The following is a 21,678-nucleotide window of genomic DNA, read 5'->3' as shown; positions in this document are numbered from 1 at the left end:
CTTGTAGGCTAAGAAGCAGTAGTTCTTTCAAAATTTGGTGGGGTGGTTTGTTTTTTTTAAAGTTCCAGTTGGAAGCACACAGATCACAGTTCCTGAAAATATGAAAATGATATTGTTTCTAAGTCAGCTAGAGACTCATCCAAACCCAGCGAGATTTATTCTTCGATTATTTTCATGGCTTCAGGTAACTATTCCCAATAAATCAAATTTCTAAGCACAAAGGCATTTCCCAAGGGACAAGTGTTTTTATCAAATTAGGTCTACTAGCCCAATTACCAATTTGACATGAATAGTAATTTATCATACTTTATAAACTACAGCTACCAGTAGCGTTGTATTTTTCTCAGACACACTTATGTCTTCTTGCAGACCACATCATAGTTCTTGGCAATAGCCTTATCTTTAGTTTACCTTAACAGCCCATGGTACATCACTTGATGCTGTTCCACCAAGTAGCAAAGGACTACTAGTATCAGTCTAAAGAAAAACAGGGAAAAAATCCACATTAAAAAGAGAAATGGTTCTGAACCTGCAAAACCACTCCCTTATTTGACAAGGTGCTCTTTCTCAAAGCCAGAACTGCATTTTAGTCACTCATACCTTAGAGTTAAGGACACCAAAATTTACAGTAAGAACTTTAAAATGTTTCTTCCATTAAAGTCAACACTAACAAAACAAATACCATATATATTCAAATTATACACTATTTTACATTCAAATCCCGTCTAGAACACACACCACCCTATTCTTTTTCCACATTGCTTAGTTTTCCTCTGTTGTAGGGCAATAGGGCCCTACAACATCACTTTCAGGTATGTTTGGTATTTATACCAAACCTTCCTAAATGTTCACTTAAAAGCAGTTCTTATTAATGAGTTGGTATGTTGAATTAAAAAAGAAATCTTACAAATCTTGGTGGAGGAACAGGCAAATTAAGACTACTCAGGGAAATATCCAATCCATTCTGTGCACATGCTACAAGACGTAAAGCCACAAAAAATTCCTAGAGGAAAAAAAGAAGAAATTTTAAAGGATTTATTATATGAAAATACTCAAATTTCAGCAGAATTATGAGCTTTTCTAGTATTGCTAGATATACAAAGGATTGCAAATGGCTTCAAAGTAGGTGGTCACAAAGTGAGAAAACGCAGCAGTCAGCAACTGCTGAATTCCTCCAGTGAGGCAGAGTTTGCAATTACCAGCTCCAAGCGTTTAGTAGCTTCCTGGCTAATGTAGTCAGTTCTCCCATGGTAGAGCAGTGAAAATTTAAAGTAGCAAGTACAGCTGCTTATCTTGGAGGAAATGAGTTGATCCCAGAGGTGGCAGTTGATGGAGGAGGAAAGGACGTGACAGCACATGAGAAAAATGAACCAAAAGGAGAAGTCTGAAAAAAAATTTGTTTGGTAGATGCTACTAAAACCTCCTCTTTTTTCCTGCCATGGGATGAAGCAGCTAGCTCTCCACAAGCTGTTATTTAAGTAGCTATACTTCAAATCAAACAGCACAGCAACACACATTAGAGCTTTTCAGAAGCACCGATACGGAAGTCTGACTGCCATACTGCTCATCGCTCCAACTTCAGAAAGACAACTCCAAACACAATGTACTAGCGTCGAGTCCTCCAAAATTAGATAAAAAAGAATTTTGAAGATTTTACTAGAATTTTAATTTCTGCATTGTTTCCTCCAAGATTAAGAGGAAAAGCCACATTTGTAGTAAAGACAGTATTTCAACCCTTAAACAACTACTCAGTATCTTGTATCGCGCAGCTACACAGCAGCTCATTTTATAACTTGAGGAAAAACTGATGAGGCAGCTGAAGGCTGCTTAATTTACCACAGCTTACACTGAAGCAGGAAGTACCTACCTAGTTCCAGTGACAAAAACCTGAAAAAAATCAGTTAGAAAAAATGCTTTCCTGAACCAGAAATCTTAACTTTTATCTTATTTCAAGGCTTGCTAATGGTTAGAGTAACCTCATACATCATATAAATAATCATACCTGTTTGTTCAGGATACCTTTGCCATCAGTGTCAGCTAAGTCCCAAATCTGAAACAAAAATAATAGACACAAAGTGTTCCACAGCACTAAGAGAAAGCTGGCAAGTTCTCATTCCATTTAACAATGCATTTGTGGATGAAAGTTCAGGTCTTAACTTTAACGATAGTACTTACTTCTGGTGACAAATTTAAATGTTGTTTTAATTTCCACCACAAACTACATAGTAGAATAATCAAGGATGCTAAAGTTGGAAACTATCAGATAGCATGACTGAAAACACATTAGGGAAGATCACGTGTCCTGTAGTACCACTAAGTATTTTAATTTACACATGATACTAACTGAAGCAAGGACAGGTTAGTTAAGTAACTGCCATTAAATACCTTTCCAAGTACCAAATCTGTCAATCCAGACTTTTTCAAGAAAACAGCTGCATCAGAAGCTAACACTCTTCCAGCATTAGCAGAATCAACCTGGGGGGAGAAAAACAAACATCACATGACAAACTAGCTTTTGAACTGATGCAACCTCTTTACACAGGCTCTTGAAAACCTACCAAAGAAGAATGCTCAAGTTCACATAGTCACTTTGAGAACAATCTTCAGACTTTTTTAAAAAAATAAATACTGCCTTTCATTAAAAATCATGTTACATTAGAAGTAAGACATTTTTAATTCATTGCTCCAGATTTAATATTAATAAGGCAGGCTTTGGAAATGTATCTTAAACTAACACTGCCAAATTTAAGATATGTTTTGCATACATAGCTAAGCATCTTCCACACTCTAATACAAATTAAAATGTTCCAGAAAAATACACTATTATCCCCATCTGTCAGTAGGCAACTAAGACACAGGGAGAATAAGAATTTTGCCTAGGTGACCTGGTTTGGGGCAGAATCGAGGAAGGTCACCCAGGTCTCCCAAATCACAAGCCAGCACCCCAACACAAGCTTATTCTTATAGGTCATGAAGATCTAGATTAGTTCCACATAAAAACTGAGGAAAACACACTAATACATATGCAAGCAATTACATTTCCACTGCTGTAAGTTTCTAGCCATTTATTATGCCTGGATTTCAAGGTCTCCAGTAGAAAGTTTCAAGTACAGACAAAAGCCCAAGGATTTCTCAAGTTATGCAGTAGACAGAGAAGCTTGTTCACATTAAGCCATCATCTGAACCTATCTAACTAGCCCTTTGCCATCACAGGATTTTCTTCTTGATAGCTGCAAAACATTTGATTTGTAAAGGCAGAGAAGTCCCAGAGTTTGTTTACATTTAATTGTCCAGCTCTGAACTCATTACTGTTATCATCTGAAAAAGGAGGCTCATCTTGAAAATACCTTTATCATCCTAGAAGAGGAAAATGTTTACTCCCTAAGGTGAAACTTCTTTACACAATGAAGAAGTTGGTGATAATTTTGGCAGAATATCAGCCAGCAGGCATTTCTCCCTTGATCAATCAGGAGATAATTAAAATAGATTGTTATTCAAGCTCTGAAACAAAAACAGTACCTCAGCTATACCTTCAGGTGGAAGAAGCAAACAGTAAAACTTATGTCACATACATGAGGACAAGGGAAAGAGGAAAAGCTGCGAGTCTTTGAGAGCCTAAAGCAAAAGGATGCCTAAAAAGGGCACAGTATGGAGAACAGGACTAAGGGTGTCTTCGGTCATTTCAAACTGTCAGGCTTACTACATCAGACAGGTAGCTGTACAGGTCCTACAAGACCTAGAAATCAAATAATATTTTACATTTTGTAGATAAAAATTACATAGTATCTTCAAAAACAGAGTCTTCCCATCTATGATCAGCTGAGATGCCCGGAAACTCTGAAGAATTTGCAACATGTAAACATTTCAAAGGACAGGAAAGGGGCAGACATCACTTACTTTCCACACTTCCTGGAGAGAAACAGAAAACCAAAACTGAAATGATCCAAATAAATGAGCATGCATGGAAACCTGAAGTACACGTACAGAAAGAATAACTTGAGGCTAGCAGTAGATTTTCCAGTATGCCCTTTTGAAGATCAATGCTTTTTGAGCACTTGCTGAACACTGAGTCGTCATGGCTGTCTTTGAAATAGCCTGAGAATGCCCAGTGGAAACTAGTGCTTCACTTCGAACACTAAGGCTGGGAATATACAACAAAACACTCGATGATGCATTGCATCATTTACAGTCTCACAGCTTTGTATTTAAACAAAGACTATATGCAATGTTTTGTTTGGAACATAAGACCAACCTTCCAAGTTCGCAGGTGCAGCACACACAAGGCGCTCAAAGCAAACAGCTCCCAAAGATGGGGCTTAGAACTAGCTAGTGAAAGAGTGCTGAGAATTTATCATTTGGAAAGCATGCTGCAGCAGATGAAGGTTGTCTACAGACACTTCTACTTCTAAAAGTGAACGAAAAAACTCTGAAAGCAATCCCAAAAGCATCACTTAATACAAAAGTGAACATATCTTTTGTTTTCAACATAACTAATAATGATTTTAATTAGGAGAGATTGTTTCCTATAACTGAGGATTCCCTGAGCAGGGTAATGAAATTACAAACACTACAGCCTTGTAGTTAGCCTGCTCCTCAGGATTTTAAATATCTAACTCAGTCTGTATGAAACAGCTGTTCATATTATAGACAAAAAGTTGCCAAGGCACTGCTTCAAATCCCCTTTTCTATTAGTGGGGTCAGCCTTGCACATAAGCACCGTAATCATGGCATCCACTCAGAAAACCTCCAGCCTAGGAGTTTTCTACTCTTTTGGGAAAGTCACAAAGCAACACCGTATCAGCTGTGTTTGTTTTTTATTTCCTCACCTCCAACCCAGAGGAAGGTGACTTTAAGAGATTTAAGCAGGATTCTTATTTAACCCGATAAGGGTACAGTTTCTTTTTGCGTAACTAATTCCCTAAATTGTAGTAACTTTTTTTTTTTTAAAGGGCTGATTTCAATTTCTTTACAAATGGGCTGGTTTTGGCTGAGATAGAGTTCGTTTTCTTCACTGTAGCTGGTATAGAGCTGTGTTTTGGATTTAGTATGAGAATAGTGCTGGCACACTGATGTTTTAGTTGTCAAGTAGTGGCTGAGTGTCCCTAAGTATTGCCTATACTAGTTTCCCATGCTCTGCCAGGGACACAAGAAACCCAGAGGGGAGGGAACACAGCCAGGACAGCTGACCCCAACTGACATCCTACAACATATGATGTCATGCTCAGCACATAAAGCTGGGGGAAAAAGAAGGAAGGGGTGGGGGACGGGACATTCAGAGTGATGGTCTTCCCAAGTAACCATTACGCATGGTGAAGTCCTGCTTTACTATGGGAAGGAGTGAATGAACTCCTTGTTTTGCTTTGCTTCTGTGTGTGGCTTTTGCTTTTCCTTTTCATTATATTGTTATGTTGTTATTATTACTACTATTATCGTTTTGCCATACCTGTTAAACTGTCTTTATCTCAACCCACGAGTTTTCTCACTTCTACCCTTCTGATTCTCTCCCCCATCCCACTGAGGGGAGTGAGCAAGCGGCTGTGTGGTGCTCAGTTGCCTGCTGGGGCTAAACCACAACAACAAATTACTGAGCCTTTCATGCTGGGATGAGGGTACCTACTAAGCATTAAAATAATGCAGAACACTGGCTTATGTTTGAGTATCACACTGAGATGATCGTTGGTGTTTTTCAGTTACACATCAGCTTGGTAGAGGTTTTTCTCTGACGTGCAAAAATCAGTTTTCATAGCTGTATCCGCCAACAACTCTCTTGTAACACGTTGTTTTTTGTAGGACCAGAAATGATTAAAAGTTAAAAATGTACACCTGGTGTCATTAGGTCACAAAGTAACAGTGAGAAGTACTTCAACTCAGGATTCATCAAGAATTCATAAGCAGCTCAGACATACTGCTTACCTGCTACATCACCTCATATCATTAAGTAATTTCCTATTACTTTAGCACACATACTTAAATTTATCCTTTAACCTCACCCTGTTTTGAGAGTCAGTCTCAAAGAAGTTAATCAGCAAAACTGCTATTTGAAAGAGAAGTGTCACCATTGAAAAGTTAAGTTTTCAATCACATTCTAAGTACAAAGTCCGGGATTTATACCCATTTCACAACACACATTATGCAAGATGATTAAGCTTGTGATAGAACTGCAAGTGTACTAAGCATCAGAGCTTTTTCAGGTGATGAATTTATTCTTAACTTGCATGAGATGATAAGTGCTTCTGCTATGAAAGAATAAAAACATGCTCTACTGGCACCATAAGACAAAGTGGGAAAGGTCTTTCTAACATTTCTATTCTGAAAGTTAGTATCTCCTTATCTAAGGAAGGGAAGGAAAACATCTACTGCAACTGAAAACCTTTAGACATAGCACGTTTGAAAGCTATGCTGTAGGACAAATGCTTGCAGAGAAGAGTTTGGCTGAGCAAGTCAGAAAATTAATCCTCTGGAAAACAAAACCATCGGCACAACTTCGCTAACAGTAACATCACGTTTAAAGAATCCTTGTTCCTGTATACTACTGGACAAAAAATACTGCTCCAATTTTGCTAGGCTATGTATTCCAACAAATGCGAGATGTTAAGTGACTTAGGAACCAGTATCACATTTGTCCTCAAATTCAGTTTCTTTACCCAACTTTTTACTTCACGCTTCAGTGGTTAAGCAACTGCAGTCAGGAGGAGGAGACAGACATGCATGTTGCAAAGATGATACGTGACAGTGATATTCAGTAGTATTGTGCTATGAAACCTAACGTGCAAAAAAAATTAGTTCCTTGCCTTTTCTTGTGATCACCATAACGTGGGATTCCACTAAAGCTTTTAATCCAATGCCTAGAGACAGACACACAGCGAATTTGTCCATCAGATTGAAGGAAAACTTTGTGAGGGTGTTACTATCTCCTTCAACCTTCAGGAGCCTTAGACCAAGGTAAACTCTCTCTTCTTGTTTACCAATTTTAAAACTGATGCTGTCCTGTAGTTGAGAAAGGCCCTTGTTAAAGTAGAATAGAAGCTCAAACTTTGCAGGCATCATAGGCTGACACATTTTAACTGCTGTTTTACATGCTTAATAATGGGACTGATCCTCTAAGCATAATCCAAAATAGCGTGTGGATAGAAATCATGGTCTCCTCTCTTCCCCAGCAGATGAGCTCACATTCTAATGTTGACATCCAAAAGAAATACCTAAATAAAGAGGTCATATACACTACATCCTGTCTTAGGACACAGAGGAACATTACCAGTTGCACAAAGCAGAAAAAACTTCCTATAAGTAATTGATGAACCATGTAAAACCAACCTTATCAGGTCTTTATAACTAAAAATAGAATTTTTTTTTAAATTTATACAATCATTGATTTAGTTGACACTTCCTTAAAAGTTTTCATATATCTATGTTTGTGCAATAATGTCTATTATGCACAATACAAAATATTGCTATAATAGTTGAAACAGCTATTTTTCAAAACATCTGTATTTCTAGGAATTGATACACCTTATTTTTGCTAGGCCTAAATATAAGAGACATGTGACATCAGATTTATATTTTTATATTTTATTTTTATATGATAAAGACAAAATATTTGTATCTGTTGAGTGAAGCTGCAAGAACTACATGCATTCCTTTGGCATTCAGTGGCCTTCCATCCAAATTTCACTCCTTACAGAATCCTGTAAGACCCTCTGGGGATACCCTGAGGCAGATGTGAGTCTTACATAACGCTAACTGCACTGCAAACACAAGAAATGGAGCTTCACTTGTAAGAAGGAACAAAGAACATATCAATACAATGTCTGCAAGGATTTACTCCATTCCAAGAGCTAACAGTCTGTTACAACTGTAGAGTGATGTATGTCATACATACCTGGCAGTTCCCTAGCAAATTAAATAAGTCATCTTACAACCAATATTAAATTTATACTGATATAGCTCGGACCAAAATATTAGTTACTATAAAAACATATTTTAAAGCAGAATAATTTTCCTTGAAATTTTATTGTTTACACACTGTTGGCCATGCTGAAGTTCATAGCAAAAGAATATTTATTTTAAATACAAAATAAAGTTTGCTCTCTCAACAAGAACATACATACCTGTCGATAGAATTTCTCATACACAGGATTTGCACTCGATAGCTGTAAAAAAGAGAGAGAGAGAATTAACCCTAAAGATCCATATTTAATTTCCCATCTCCCTGGATAAATAAAGATATAAACCACCTTTTACTGGTCTTCAAAGAAGCATTTGGGATTTATATAATTCTATTTATTCTGTAAAATTATGAGGATTATGACAGCTCTTCATGCTGTAAATTTTAAAAGACTGACTTCTTGTTTTGAAGTCAGTGATACTAACCACTATCAGATTACTATCAGACAGGTCACCAGGTTAGGCAGTATGAAACAAGAATTCTTAAGCAAGATCATCTATAGGCAAAAGAAGAAACCCGAAATGATACAGGCTAGGGAGTGCTCTCTAATGAGTACAAAGCAATATAATTTTATTTCATTACCTACTGCATCATTCTTTATATTTTAGTGTCATGTGCAAGTAGTCTGTAAAATTTTCAGATTATCTAAATTAAATCCTGGATTCACAACTAAATCCATAGCAATGGTACCAGATTAGGAGAGAGTAATATTTTTAACTTAGGTTTTTGTAACTTGGATCCTTGCCAGAGAAAATTTCTGCCTTAATTCCACTGCCATCTACCAGACATTCAGTGCTCACCTAAACTTAGATGGATAAGGATAAAACAGCCTCTTTGGAAAAGGCCCTTCCTATTAATTTATTTTTAAACCATTCTTAGAAACTGGAAAAAGCCGAAGGCCTGAAACCACGCAGAACCAAATATCTTGGCCTACACCACATACCCTTGCCTGAGAGATTCCCAAGAAATGTATTGTTAGGGTTACCTCTCTTCCTTGATGTAGAAACAAGCACAAAATCAGATACTATCTTCATGAAGTTCATGTTGCCTAAACCAAAGACTGTGTGCATGACTGGGTGCATTTATGCAGAGGATAGCCCTACAATTATCACCATGTGTTGCCCTCACAAACCCAATTGGAACAACTAAGCATAATACAAGTTAATTACACAATGTATACTAAAAAAACCCCAAGCCACATAACTTTGAATATCATCCAGAAATAGAATTCTCCTCCTCAAGAGGAATATGATCTTAAAACCCAAGATTTACAGATCTTTGTACTAACTGAACCTAACAAGGTAGTTTCTTCGGCTTTAAAATTTAGAAGTTTGCATTGAAATATGGAAACCAACAGTATTCTAGACATTGTCAATCATATAGTTGTAGAAAACACTTTCCTACAGTGCATATATAAATTGTCACAGCTTAAAAAAAGAACATATACATTTTCCTATCACAACAGCTAACACAGTTGCTCTTCTGGCTAAGCGCTTAGATGTTCACAGGTGCCGATTATCAAAGAACATTAAGAGGGGAAGTTTGGTAGAAATCAGGGGTTTAGTGTGATCCTGTTCAACCTCAGAAAGCGTGCAGTATCATTAGAACATCCTGAAAGGTAAATTATAGAGAACAGCTAGAGATAACAGGAGAACTTTCATTCAGACCTTTACATCTGCTTATTCAGCAAGTACCCTGCCCCAGAGACACTTGGTTTCTTCTAAGAGCCACACGGCATTTCTGATTCTCTAGTTGTTGTGTTTGGGGCTTTTTCTGGGGCGAGGGGGGATGGGAGAACACAGGGGACTGGTGAGTTTTGGTTTGTCTGGTGGGGGGTGGGGGAGGTGGGGAAATACCTCTTGTGTAGCCAGACATTAAAAATTACATACGCTGGGAAACCATCATTGGCATTCACTGCAATACCTCCATTTATATAGCTTCACCTTGCTTTGACTTTGCTCTGGTACACAAAGACTCTTATGATTCCGGCCATCAACTAAGCAGGCGTTTACACATCCCTTAAAATAGCCTGAAGAAATATATTCAAGTTTTGCCAGACCTCTGATTACCATAACACCAATATAACAAACAACACTTTCAATCACTTTCCAGCAGACTCCAAAGCGTACTGTATTTTCTTAACTAAACTTCAAATTCTGTGCCTACTGACTCAGCGACACTTTGAGTAGCAATCTAGAGGGGTAGTTCTCCTAAACATTCAAGTATTTTACTTACTAAGTATTACTTCATTATAATGTAAAGCATAGGCACAGAATCAAGTCAAAGCTATGAGCAGAAAACTAGAACAGAGTTGGCCAGCACATACACCAGAAGTATCAATTCTCATGCATCATCCCTCTTGCCCAATATCACCCTTTGTTCAGCCAAATGTTTCATTATTACAGCCAAACCGATCATTGTCACTCCTGGACAGGAAACATCATGTTGGAGTCCTGTGATGAAAACACTAAGTGCAAAACAATCTTTTCATTCAGTACTTAGAGTACAAGCCAGTAATTCTTATTTATTTCATTAGTGCTTCCAATATTCATTTTAACGTCAGTATCACTGCAGTAACTGGAATTTCCTGTGACGCCAAATAGAATAATAGTAGTAAAAAACGTTTCCCAGGCTATTTTACTAGTAGCAGACTTGCTTTTCCTTCAAAGTATACCCCTCAATAAAAAAACAGATACAAATATAGCCCAGGATATTCTTCTAGGATAAGAAGAAAAATACTGCTCAACATCTTTCAAAGGGCTACTCTAGAATTTACCTGGCAAAATTCTTTTTATGGGATTTTTAATAACCAATTGCAGTGAGTAAATTCAACTTGTTTCCAATGCAAAAAGGAAGGAGGGAGAAAACGTCAGATTCCACAGCCTACAAAACCAGAAATATATTATTATGATTCTATTTAAAAGTTTATCACTTCATAAGAGTAATATCTGTTCTAGTAATTACAACCTTTGTTACAAACCTATGAACTTCAGAATACTAACTAGGAAGTAAAAAACACCTTCAGGGACACCGCCTTTTTCATTTTCTGTTGTCAATCAAGCCTTTATATCCCCATGTTTTCATCCCTCTGGCATACTTGCATTTAGGTGCAATGAGATACTACTCCCAGTCTGTCCATCCCGTTCATCCACAACCTTCCTTCGCACAAAAAGGTTTAAAAACAAACAAACAGAGCTGTCCATTGAGAAAAACTAAAATAACCTTCCCCTCCAATCCAAATGAGATAGAAAGGGAGAAACAGGCCACTACCTTGATTAAAGTCCAAAATATTGTATTCTATCATGATGCAAAGCTCTACAATTCATTTTAAGAGTTTCCAGGCCAAACAACACAATCTGGTTGTAAATGTTCTTCACATACTCAGCCAGCCAAAAAGCAGGTAAATTTAAGGCAAGCTGGTTTTTTCACAATGCCCTTTCCAAACAATAGTCAACTTGTCTCTTTTTCTCCTAGTGCTTTACTGTCTGATCCAAAGTGTTTTATGGTAAAGCTTTCTACCACTTTCGATTATATAGGCAAGCACATCTCCTACAGCAATAACAAAAGTAAAGGTAAGAAAATATTTACTATTAATTTGTATACAAATATTACCAAGTACTTCAAAATTCATCATTTTCATTCCCATTGAACGGTTGAAGCATGCACAAAAACTCTGCTGTCTTCTCTCTGCGTAAATGTCTGTCACTGCATAATTAAGAATGGTTCAATTTAATTTTCAAATCGGTACAGGAAACCTCCACCATCTTCTAGTCAGTACTGAACAAAGCCTATGTAACATGAAAGAGGAGCTCCACTGCCTTTTTAGATGCAGCCGCTCTCTAACATGGTTGATGCAATATCAATCAGAAAAAAATTAAGTTCTATCTGCTTTAGGAGCAGTCAGCCTTCTCTATACACAAGTTTAAACACACACAGATGCATATTCAGATTTCCTCATCTTTCATGGAGGACAGAAAGAGGAACAGCAGATCTCCCACTTCAGCAAAAAGAACAAACTAAGATCTTCATTTTATAATTTTGTTGATCCCTTAACAAAAAAAAAAACCACCACCACAAAACAGAAGTTTGCCAGAGACCTCAAAAGCTTTGGCTCTACATTACATATAACATATATATTACTGTAAGAGTGTCATTCATGCTCTAAGTATTTACATCCTATGTATTCCAGTAAGAAGACGTTAATCCTGGCAATGCATGCATTAGACTGCTAGCTAGCTAGGTTAGCCTCAGCTGTAATACTCGCTTCCCTTCAATGACAAAGCACAGCATTCTGCACTCTGTGACACAATACTGAAGTTTAAACTGAGATTTGCAGCTAATTAAGATACACATTGATATTACCTGACTTTGTCTTGTTTATCAAAGCATCTTATAACTACTTTAAGACAACTATCACATTCTTCACAAACAGCATTTCATGACAACAGGAAGACTAACACAAAAAGTTACCTCCCTGTTCTCCCTGAATATTTCTTTACAGTCCTTCCCTGAACTGTGAGCTGCCCCCTCAATCACACGGTTTTCCAGAATAAACCACAAGTTCAATTTTTAAGAGCAACGAGAAGTTTTTGAATGACCGTATTAAATCACCTTTCAACAAACATATCTGCCCTGCTCTCAACATGCATTTTCTATGGCTTCAGTTTTCTGTTCCTTCCTCCCTAAAAGCCCTAAATTAAATGGGCCAGATCAGCAACCATCCTTGCAAGATCAAAAATACAACTCCTCATATTGGCTACGGCTTAATTTGAGTTTTCTAGTAACAGATGACAATTTGCAAGATAGAAACAGTTCCTTCTCATTGATGTTGCTAGCTTGTTTCCAAACTAAAGGCAGCCACAACAAAACATTCACTTGGTAGAAGTTTCCTTAGAAGTTCCCTATTAAATTCACAGTTATGCTCAGACCACAGCACTTAGTGAGCAAATGCAAGTGGCAACAAGATGTTGCAGAAGGGGTTCAAAATGGGGAGATAAAAGATACTTCGGATTATTACTAAACCGGGGGAGGAGGGGGTAGATAATCACCTTCATTTTGCAGCACCAGTTCAAGCATACTTGGTCTAATAAATTTCACCTAAGCCACACGGTCCCGAAATATTTTTACTAATCAGCCAACAGAACATAATTAGCACCAAAAAGTTTCAGATTACTCAATCAGAGCTTTGATATTCAAATAAAGGATGCCCAGCCCTCTCAGACACTGCAGCTGTAAAGTCATCTGAAAATACCCTAGTCTCATTTGGAAATACCCAACTTCCTAGCCATGTTAAATCACAGTCAAACCAAACATGGGAAGGGGAAAAGAAAATTCGATACAACTGTGAACTTGACTGCAGGTTAATATGCCTCTTATTCTCTGCATGTGGTCTACAGCAGAAAGTACCCATCTGCATACTTCGTACTGCTGGTGTTAGCAGCTGATCTAACTGCAGCCAGTAACACTACCCTCACCCCCTATACCATCATTTTCACTTCCTCATGCTCCTCTAAACAGATTTAGAGCACTTAATGTTACGACTTTTCATAACCCTGGAATTCCAGAAGTTAGAACCTACATTGAAGAAATTACCTTTAGGCTTGCTTGACTTTCTAAGATGATTCTTATGCAATCCAAGAAGAAGGAAAAAAAAAAATAAAAATTTCCCCCACACAAATGGTCAAAAGCAACAGAAATAGTTTCCTCAATTTAACTGCTGATGTAAGCTGTAGACACAATGGTTTTAAGGATAGTGGTGATTTTTCTGCTTCTGTCAACACTCTCACATTTGCAGTTAGTCCCCTTTCCACGTGGACAAAAAAGTAAATAAATTCTACAATGAAAGGATTGCACAGCCTGTAAGCAATAATGTCTTGCTGTAGAACACACCAGAGCAGACACTCCTCCCCTCTCCCCAGATAAAGAGCCACAACAGCCCATGCCTTGAGACCAACAGAATTAAGGATGCTGGTCTTTTTCCTCTTCAGCGAGGAGATGTTTTAAACTTTTTTTCTTTTGCTTGAAGACTGTTGAAAAAGAGACACATCAAAGGCTAACCTAACATTTTTTAATATGAAGTGTAGTACCTTCTGTGAAAGCTTGCTTTAATAACTACCTATCTTTTGACCTTTAAAGACACATTTTCTCCATGTATTTTAAGTACATCTTTTCACTGAACCATCCTCCTTTCTCTCCTTGAAAGAGTTGATGATTTTCTCAAAAGTCAACTACATAAGTGAGTGCCAATTTATCAGCCTTGCTGACAACTTTTTAGGTTTACTACTATGTGCTTAAGTGATCCGTTCTTATCTACCAGCTTTGCTCTCCGTAAATGTGACAATCGATTATTGGATTGAAGCATCTCAAGCAGGAGTGTGTGCACCCACAGACCCGCCTCAGGCTTATGTCAGGTAGGAATTTCTCATGCCACTGATAAATGAAACAAAAAAGTACCAAATTTATTAGATATCAAAGCTCTGGGGAATAAAAGGTAATCCCAACAGTATGAAGCAATTCCACCACCACCAGGAAAAAATGCAAGTGACAAAGATTCAGGCCAAGTAAGACCACCTGAGCGCCAGATGGTGCCAAGGTTCTCCAAGTTTTAAGGCCACCACTCTTTACTCGGGACCTGCCCAGGCAGTATGCAAAGTGGCGTCCCAGTACCACGGGGCCCGCAAAAGAAGACAAAGTAAAATGACTCCCAAGCAATAACTTCGGAGCTAAACTCCTGTTAACGCAAGAAATTAAGCTCTCCCTCCCAAGCTACTCTTCTCGCTTGCTGCCCACTGAGAGGCCGGCGCTCGCCCGGAGCCCGCCTCTGCCCCGGCTGCAGCTGCGGGGCTCGGCGGGCGAGCAGGCACCGCGCCGCAAGCCCTCAGCGAGCGCGCTTCCCTCCGAGCTCACCACCTGCCTTCAAACCTACGGCGCTCGTGGTCGTTCAGCCCAGGCGCCCGGTGTCTTTACAGAAGACAAAAGACCAATGGGGATGGCAGCCGCCGCAGCCCGGACCTTCGCGGGCCGCCACCGCGGGGCTGCCCGCCCGGGGGGACGGAGGGAGGGCGGGCTGGAGGGCCGCTGCCCCGCCGGGCCCCGGCAGGCCAGGCCCGTCCCCGCTCCCGGCCGCGGGCAGAGGCACCTGCAGCCAGGCGGGACCTCGCCTCAGGGCCGCCCCCCGCCCCAGCCGCCACCTGACAGCGCCGTTAGCGCGGCGGGGCAGGGCAGGGCTGCGGCGGCGGGCGCACAAAGCCGCGCCGCCGAGGGGCCCTGCGGGGAGCACCGCACCCCTCCCCGGGGCGACGAGGCGGCCCCGCCGCCCGCCTCAGCGCGGCGGCAGCGGCTCAGCCCCCGGCCCCGCTCCCGTCCCGAGCCCCCCCACCCGCGGGCGGCGCCGGGCCCCGTAGCCCGCCGGCAGAGGGAGGGAGGGAGGGAGGGAGGGAGGGGAGCGGCGGGCAGGGTAGGAACGGGGGGAGGTACCTGTGTCAGGGAGAGGTGGGCGGCCATGCTGCTTCCATCATGCACCGGCCGGGCCGGAGGAAGGACGCGCCGCCGCCCCGGCACTCGCGGCCCAACTTCGGCAACTTCCCCAGCCAGCCCCGGACAAAACCCGGCACCGGATCAGCGCCCGCCCGGCGGCCGGAGCCGGAGTCTCCCCCGCCGGCGCGCGGCAGCGGGAGCCGCACGCAAAACCGGGCGCCGGAGTGCGCTCGCCGGAGCCGGAGTCCACTTGAGGCAGCTGCACCAAAAACCCGGAGCCGGACCTACTGGCCTGACACGGCGCCCGCCATCCCCGAGCCCAGTCCCTAGCCTTTCCTTTACCTTCTCTGTCGGCCCCGCTTCTGCTGCAGATGCCCCAAGCATGTTGAACGGTTTCGGTCCCCGAGTTTAGTCATGACACAGGTGGGGGGGTGTCCCAAAACAGGAGGTGCACCAGGTCTGGGCTCGGTTGCGACAGGACCGGGCACGGGGCCCGGGAGGAAGCGGCGCCTGCGCCTGGCAGGATGCGCTGACCCGGCGCGGCCTCCCCGCGCCCGGGGGTACCCGCGCTTGGCCTCCCTCCCGCCGCTCACAGGAAGCCATCTGCCCGCCCAGGCCGCTCCTGGCTGTACACATCCATCTCCCCATCGCACTGTTTGTGCTCGGCGGAACAGGACGGGGGACGGTGGGTCTTCGGGGGGTGGGGGTGCAGAAGGAAGGGGACGAGCAACACTATGACAACGCAGGCAGCGAGAGACGGGGAGCAAGCTGCACCACGCTCTCCAAACCAGGCATGACTGTGTACAAACTGCCTGAAAGCAATATTTGTGTCACCGCATACTCTCCTGGTCCTCCCGCTGAGGGCTCCAGCTTGGCCCGGGCAAACCTCCCTCTGGCACGACAGAGCCCGGGAACAGGAGAGTGCGCACTGCTCCTCCTGTACCTGCTCGCACCCACGCACTGGCTATTTCAACTACTATTCTCGGCTCTTTGCACTACCACATCATACATCAGTCACCAAGGGCGGAGGGAAAACATGCCTATTTTTTTACTTTACCCCAAGACATATTAGGCACAAATTTAAACTTGAAATACACATTCAGACCAATAAGAGGAAATTACCTGGAGTCATACTTGATTACTGGAGACATTTTACAGTGTGCTTTGTTTTCTTTCTCTGTTTTTAATTCTCTACCACTGCATTTTTTTGTCCTCTTTAGCTCAGTGTCGTGCCTGTGCTAATGCTCACGCCCCACCTCTGCATCCCGTCATTGCTCAGCTGGCAGTCATTCCGAGCTGCTCTTCCTCATAATCTGTCATGAAATATGTGGGATCCCTCCTTCCCACCCATTCTCTAATAAAGGTTTTATAGAAGCTCTGCTTTACCAACCTGTTTCTTAGTCATTCTTTCAGCAAGAAAAAGAAGATATCGAAAGAATATAAAAAGCGAACAGAATAGATACAAAAATACCCACACCGTTCACATACTCACTGTCACACCTCTACTTTACCTCACGCTCATTTCCTCCTAAGTAAAATCCCTAGAAAATAGCACAGGCCATTATATTTCTAAGTTGATTTTTTTCTTCTTTGATTAAAATTGGAATACTACCCTACAATAATTAATACCTGGAAATTAAACTGGAAGATTGTAAAACTACAGTTGTGTCTCCTGGGGACAGCAGCATTGGAGCCCATTATTATTTGGGGGGAGTCGCAGTAGAGATTTGGAGGGCGTGGGTTTCTATTAGCTGCCATGACCTTGCATGGATGCCCTTTGCTCTGTCAGTTGTTTTCTCCTCCTCACAGCCTGCTCTCCCCAGGCAAGGAGAACAGCTACAGCAGAGTGGTGGCCTCTCAGGAGAGAGGTTACACCCAGGCTGATGTCTCCTCACTGCAAACAGAAGGAAAATGCAAAACAGGTTAATGGGACCTGGCTCTGGAGTTAGAGGCTTGATGTTGAGAGCAGTTGCAAGCAGGATTTTGTGTGGAGGCTATTGGACTTGGCAGATGTGTTCTTGCTGCTGTTCCCTTTCTCTCTGCTGGGTATTGCATCAAGTGTTTCCCACCCGGTCCAGGACTAGACCCACAGCTGCAGTGAGGCTACTGAAATAAAGGTGTTGTTGAGTCAAGGAATACCAGGGACTTGCATGGGTACCCGCTTCTCCCGACAGCCCTTCACACAGGGCAGCCTCACTCAGAGCACGACTGAATGTCCCACGTCCCCTCTGAGCAGAATGTGCTGTCCAGGAGGATGTCTGCTCTGGCCACATGACTGCCCCTGAGGGCCTGAGCTTCCTGAAGCCTTTGCGTTAGAAAATAAACACAACAAAACCCACCATTTTGCTCCCTCAAACTGTGACGTGCACAGCAGTCCGCTGATCCAGGGAGCCTTTTCATGCTGCTGTTGAGCTCTCTTAAACAGCAGCAGCAGACTAGGAGTTGCACTTGCTGCTTAGTTGCTAGCAGGCAGGTACATGGTTACATACCTTCACATCCTGGCCATGTGTATAGCATGCTTGGCTCGTCTGAGCCATGGACTTTCAAAACACATGGTCATCATGCATGGCTGCTCTGCCCACAGTCAGAGTGCAAGAATTGCTCAAGGTAACCACTGTGGCCTCTGCAAATTAAAATAATAATGAGTTCCATTCAGTCAGTACTGGATTGGTGTGGTCAGTAAATCTTTGATGTTGTTCAGCATTCCATGCCTCCCACGGACAAACATTGTCCTATAATGCCTCCAACTACCTGAGGTAAAACAACTAGCTCACGGCCTCAGACATCTCTATAATAATTACAACAGCACTTGTCACCTGCTGACGACTTGTTGTACTGCAGATCAATCTAGGATCTAGAATGTCAGCTCCCAGAAGGATAGGTATCTGCTTCTAAGCTGGGATCAAAATGTCATCTCCTGACACAGGTTCATAAAACTGGACTTCATACTTATTTTCTGCAAGAGGTGAAGTAGGACTACTAAAATTTACCTGAAACCGTTGGCAGGTTTGCAAAACAATGCCTTCTAACTACTTTCTTGGCTAAGCCACCAGAGCTTGGCTAGGGTGGAAAAGCTCCTGAAATCTGGAACTGGGGGACTTACTAAATGTAACTCCCCCCTCACTCACTTCTCAGTGGAAACTCTGTTTTTCTGTCTCCCCTTTGCTGACCCCGTGAATTTTGGCCTTTTGCAGTATCTTCTGCAGTGAGAATTGTGTAGATGTTGAAAGAGCGGTGGGATCGTGTGCTGGGTTTTTAGGAAAGTTTGTGAAGAACGTAAGAAAATCAAAAGGTCAACAATGAACTAGGTAAACACTTAACAGTTTCAGTTTATATCTTCTCACATTCAACATGAAACTCCCTGCAGGAAATGTGTTTATCTGTAATTTGCTCTGTAACAACTGGTACATGTTGATCTATTTGTCATAAGATCCTGTAGTACAGGACACTTTTGATACCAAAAGGACATGGAGAACAGTATTACCATGCTATTATTTGTAAGTATAACAGGATTTTCTATGATTCTAAGTACTGACGTTTTGGCAAATGTGTACCAGATCTCAATGTTCTTTATTGCTTCTTTGAAAGTGCAGTGCACAAGGTTAGGCCTACACTGGACAAACAAGTGACTGCTAATAAATCAAAACCAGCCAAATGGCCTGTGAAGAATGGGGCTCGCACCAGTGCAGCTACAATAGCAACAGCATAACCGTTTTGGTGCAAATTCCCATTGTAAGATACTCTGTAGAAAGTGACTTGTTCAAGTACAGTTGACTTGAATGTGAAACCTGTGCTGCAGCAAGCCAGCATAGAAAGGCCTTACCCAAGTCAGAATCACATGGTAATGACCTCTGAGTTTTACAAATCTCTTATGATTTCCAAATATCTTTGTTAGTAAAGGTAATAACATTTTAATCATATCCACTGGTCTCCCTGGAAATAACATCTCAAGTGTCCATCCCTTCCTTTATTACAGCTTTGTTTACCTTATGGATCAGCACACAGGAAGCCCATTAATTTTTTTCCAAAACAACACATAGGCATTTAGTATGACTTGTTCTGCTCATTCTAGGAAAAGTATTATTACAACTCACGAACACATGGGAGGCTGACTAGAGGAATGACTCACTCCTGCCTCTGGCATACCTGGACATGAAATGATGTACCTCAGCTTTCTGGAATTTCAGTGCAAAGCAGATTAGTAGCTCCAGTATTACATGTACAGAGTTAAGGGTCTAAATGTCGGAATAATTTTGAGTTTTACCATATGCATGAACACACAAAATCCTGGCAAAAAGAGAATCACTATTCTATGATCGAAGAATGAAATACAAGGGAACCGGCTCACAGGTAAACAGAGACTGTCTTATGTTGCACAGGTTTCAGAAAGCCAAGCAACAGCCATGCTCCTGATACAAAACAGCATTCACACTTAAATTATTGAAAGATCGCTCCTGAGAGATGAGGAAGATCATCATGCAAAACTTTGATGACCTTTAAGACTGAAGGTACCTTTTATCAGAAATCTCAGAGTACTTTCCAGGACTAGTGACACAAGTTGTTTTATGAAGCCACAACTGCAGGCGTGCCTTTAACTAGAAATGCACCCCAGGATATGCTTTATGTGCTCTTTAAATTTTATGCAGCTGCATGTTTTCTAGACATAGGGTTACTGATAGGCTGGTATGTTTTAAGGCCACAAGAAACAATTAAAATAATCTAGCCTGACCTTCTTAATCAGATCTTGCATAGAGATCTGTTAATATTTTGCATAAAACCTGTGAGAGTCCTACAGTGTATCTCCTAGGAGGATATCTAGAATAGAGTATGTACACTGATCATTATGAAAACTGCATAGGAATAATCTGCTAATTTCTCTTGTGCTGTGCTGTTGGCTCCTCGTGGTGGTTTGCAGACTTTGAAAGTTATAGCTGTCTTGAAAGTGTTTTAAAGTGGGTTGTGGGATGATAAAATTTATACAAACCTGTAGCAGTATTAAAGAAGCACAAGCTAGGATATTAAGGTATCTTTGCATATTTCTTCATCTGAACTGTGTTTTCGGTTCAGATGTTCAGAAATACCTGAATATATCTGAATTTAATTTATTCATTGGGCAGTCTTATGTCACACAGAAACAGAGTACAGTATGGCATAATTGTACCTCTTTGTTTTTGTAAAACTATGTCATTTATATTGCCAATATTAAGAATCCCAAAGGGCAAAACTATGTTTGAACTGTAAGAATTAGAAAGAACTATCTTGAATTCTTATGAAGAGACTGGAAAGTTGCAGTTGATAATAACTGAATAAGGCTTGAGTGAATCTCTTCAAAACAATTACGTTTGATGGAGAGTTTGCAAATTTAAAATGCAGCACGACAGACCCACCTACACCATTTTAAAACATACACAATTTATCTTTTAATTAAGACTGTAAGCATATTTTCTCCAACTAATTTGTATGAGCCAATTTCTTGGGGCTATACCTTATGCCTCAGAAGAATTAGAGAAAATGTAGATATATATAAGAGGTCAATTTGACCTCCTTATAAACTAGATGGATGACACACTGCAGAGTGACATTTTTCACATCAGATTTCATTTTTAATTCAAGATCATATCTGAAGCCCAGAAAAAACTTCAGTAGGCACTAATTTGACATGATGTCCAGCTAACATAGCAGTTGGAGATTTAGCCATTCCTTGTACATCTTAATATATGCTCTGACAGAAATAGAACAAGCAATAATATTGCTGAAACAGCAACAGTCTTCATTATAAATTAAACACATCAATACTGTAATGTGTATTGTATATTTGACCAACATGAGGGTTGAAAACTAATATGTTTACAAAGTAGCAGGCAGAAAGGCTTCTACCAACAATTTCTTCCATTTCCTTTTTCCTTAGGCATGTTGTCTACACTGTAAATCCAGGGAATGGATGGCTCGCCTTTCTGAAACAATTACAAGTCTATTATGTTTTAAGTAAATAGAAAATACGAAAAGAAAAAGGTCTACACACTGAATTCCCAGCACTCCCTTAACCTAGAACTAATTCACTCTGCACTTCACAAAGATTATTACTTCATTTCAGAATTATAAAATACATGAAGTAATTAGATAAAAGAGCATGTTATTGACCATTTGAATTTTTTTCTTCTCATGAAATGGTTTAAGACGCTCATGACTATTTTTGGCATAATGCCATCTTTATGGCATTAGTGTAAAACTTGATACTACCAAGTGTTTCTTCTTGA

General features: G+C 41.0%; 1 protein-coding gene across 7 annotated transcripts in view; it reads right to left on the bottom strand.

Moving 5' to 3' along the window:
• The window catches only part of EPS15 (epidermal growth factor receptor pathway substrate 15), a 54,741-nt gene extending 36,768 nt beyond the window's left edge, over positions 1–17,973 (bottom strand). For 3 of the 7 annotated variants that reach the window (XM_075097640.1, XM_075097643.1, XM_075097645.1), the window contains exons 1-6: positions 17,911–17,973; positions 8,109–8,150; positions 2,386–2,475; positions 2,003–2,050; positions 908–1,003; positions 412–477 (exon numbers count right to left, since the gene is read on the bottom strand). In XM_075097640.1, the coding sequence (XP_074953741.1) occupies positions 412–477; positions 908–1,003; positions 2,003–2,050; positions 2,386–2,475; positions 8,109–8,150; positions 17,911–17,958 (390 nt within the window). In that variant the 5' untranslated portion in view covers positions 17,959–17,973. Of the gene's footprint in view, positions 1–411; positions 478–907; positions 1,004–2,002; positions 2,051–2,385; positions 2,476–8,108; positions 8,151–15,421; positions 15,587–15,763; positions 15,940–17,910 lie in introns of those variants that run through there. The other 4 variants (XM_075097642.1, XM_075097644.1, XM_075097646.1 and 1 more) reach the window with 2 other exon arrangements.
• Between the last annotated feature and the right edge of the window lie 3,705 nt (positions 17,974–21,678).

The sequence above is a fragment of the Phalacrocorax aristotelis genome, chromosome 6 (assembly GCF_949628215.1).
Source record: "Phalacrocorax aristotelis chromosome 6, bGulAri2.1, whole genome shotgun sequence".
NCBI classification, from domain to species: Eukaryota; Metazoa; Chordata; class Aves; order Suliformes; family Phalacrocoracidae; genus Phalacrocorax; species Phalacrocorax aristotelis.
This window is presented reverse-complemented; position numbering and strand designations above follow the sequence as displayed.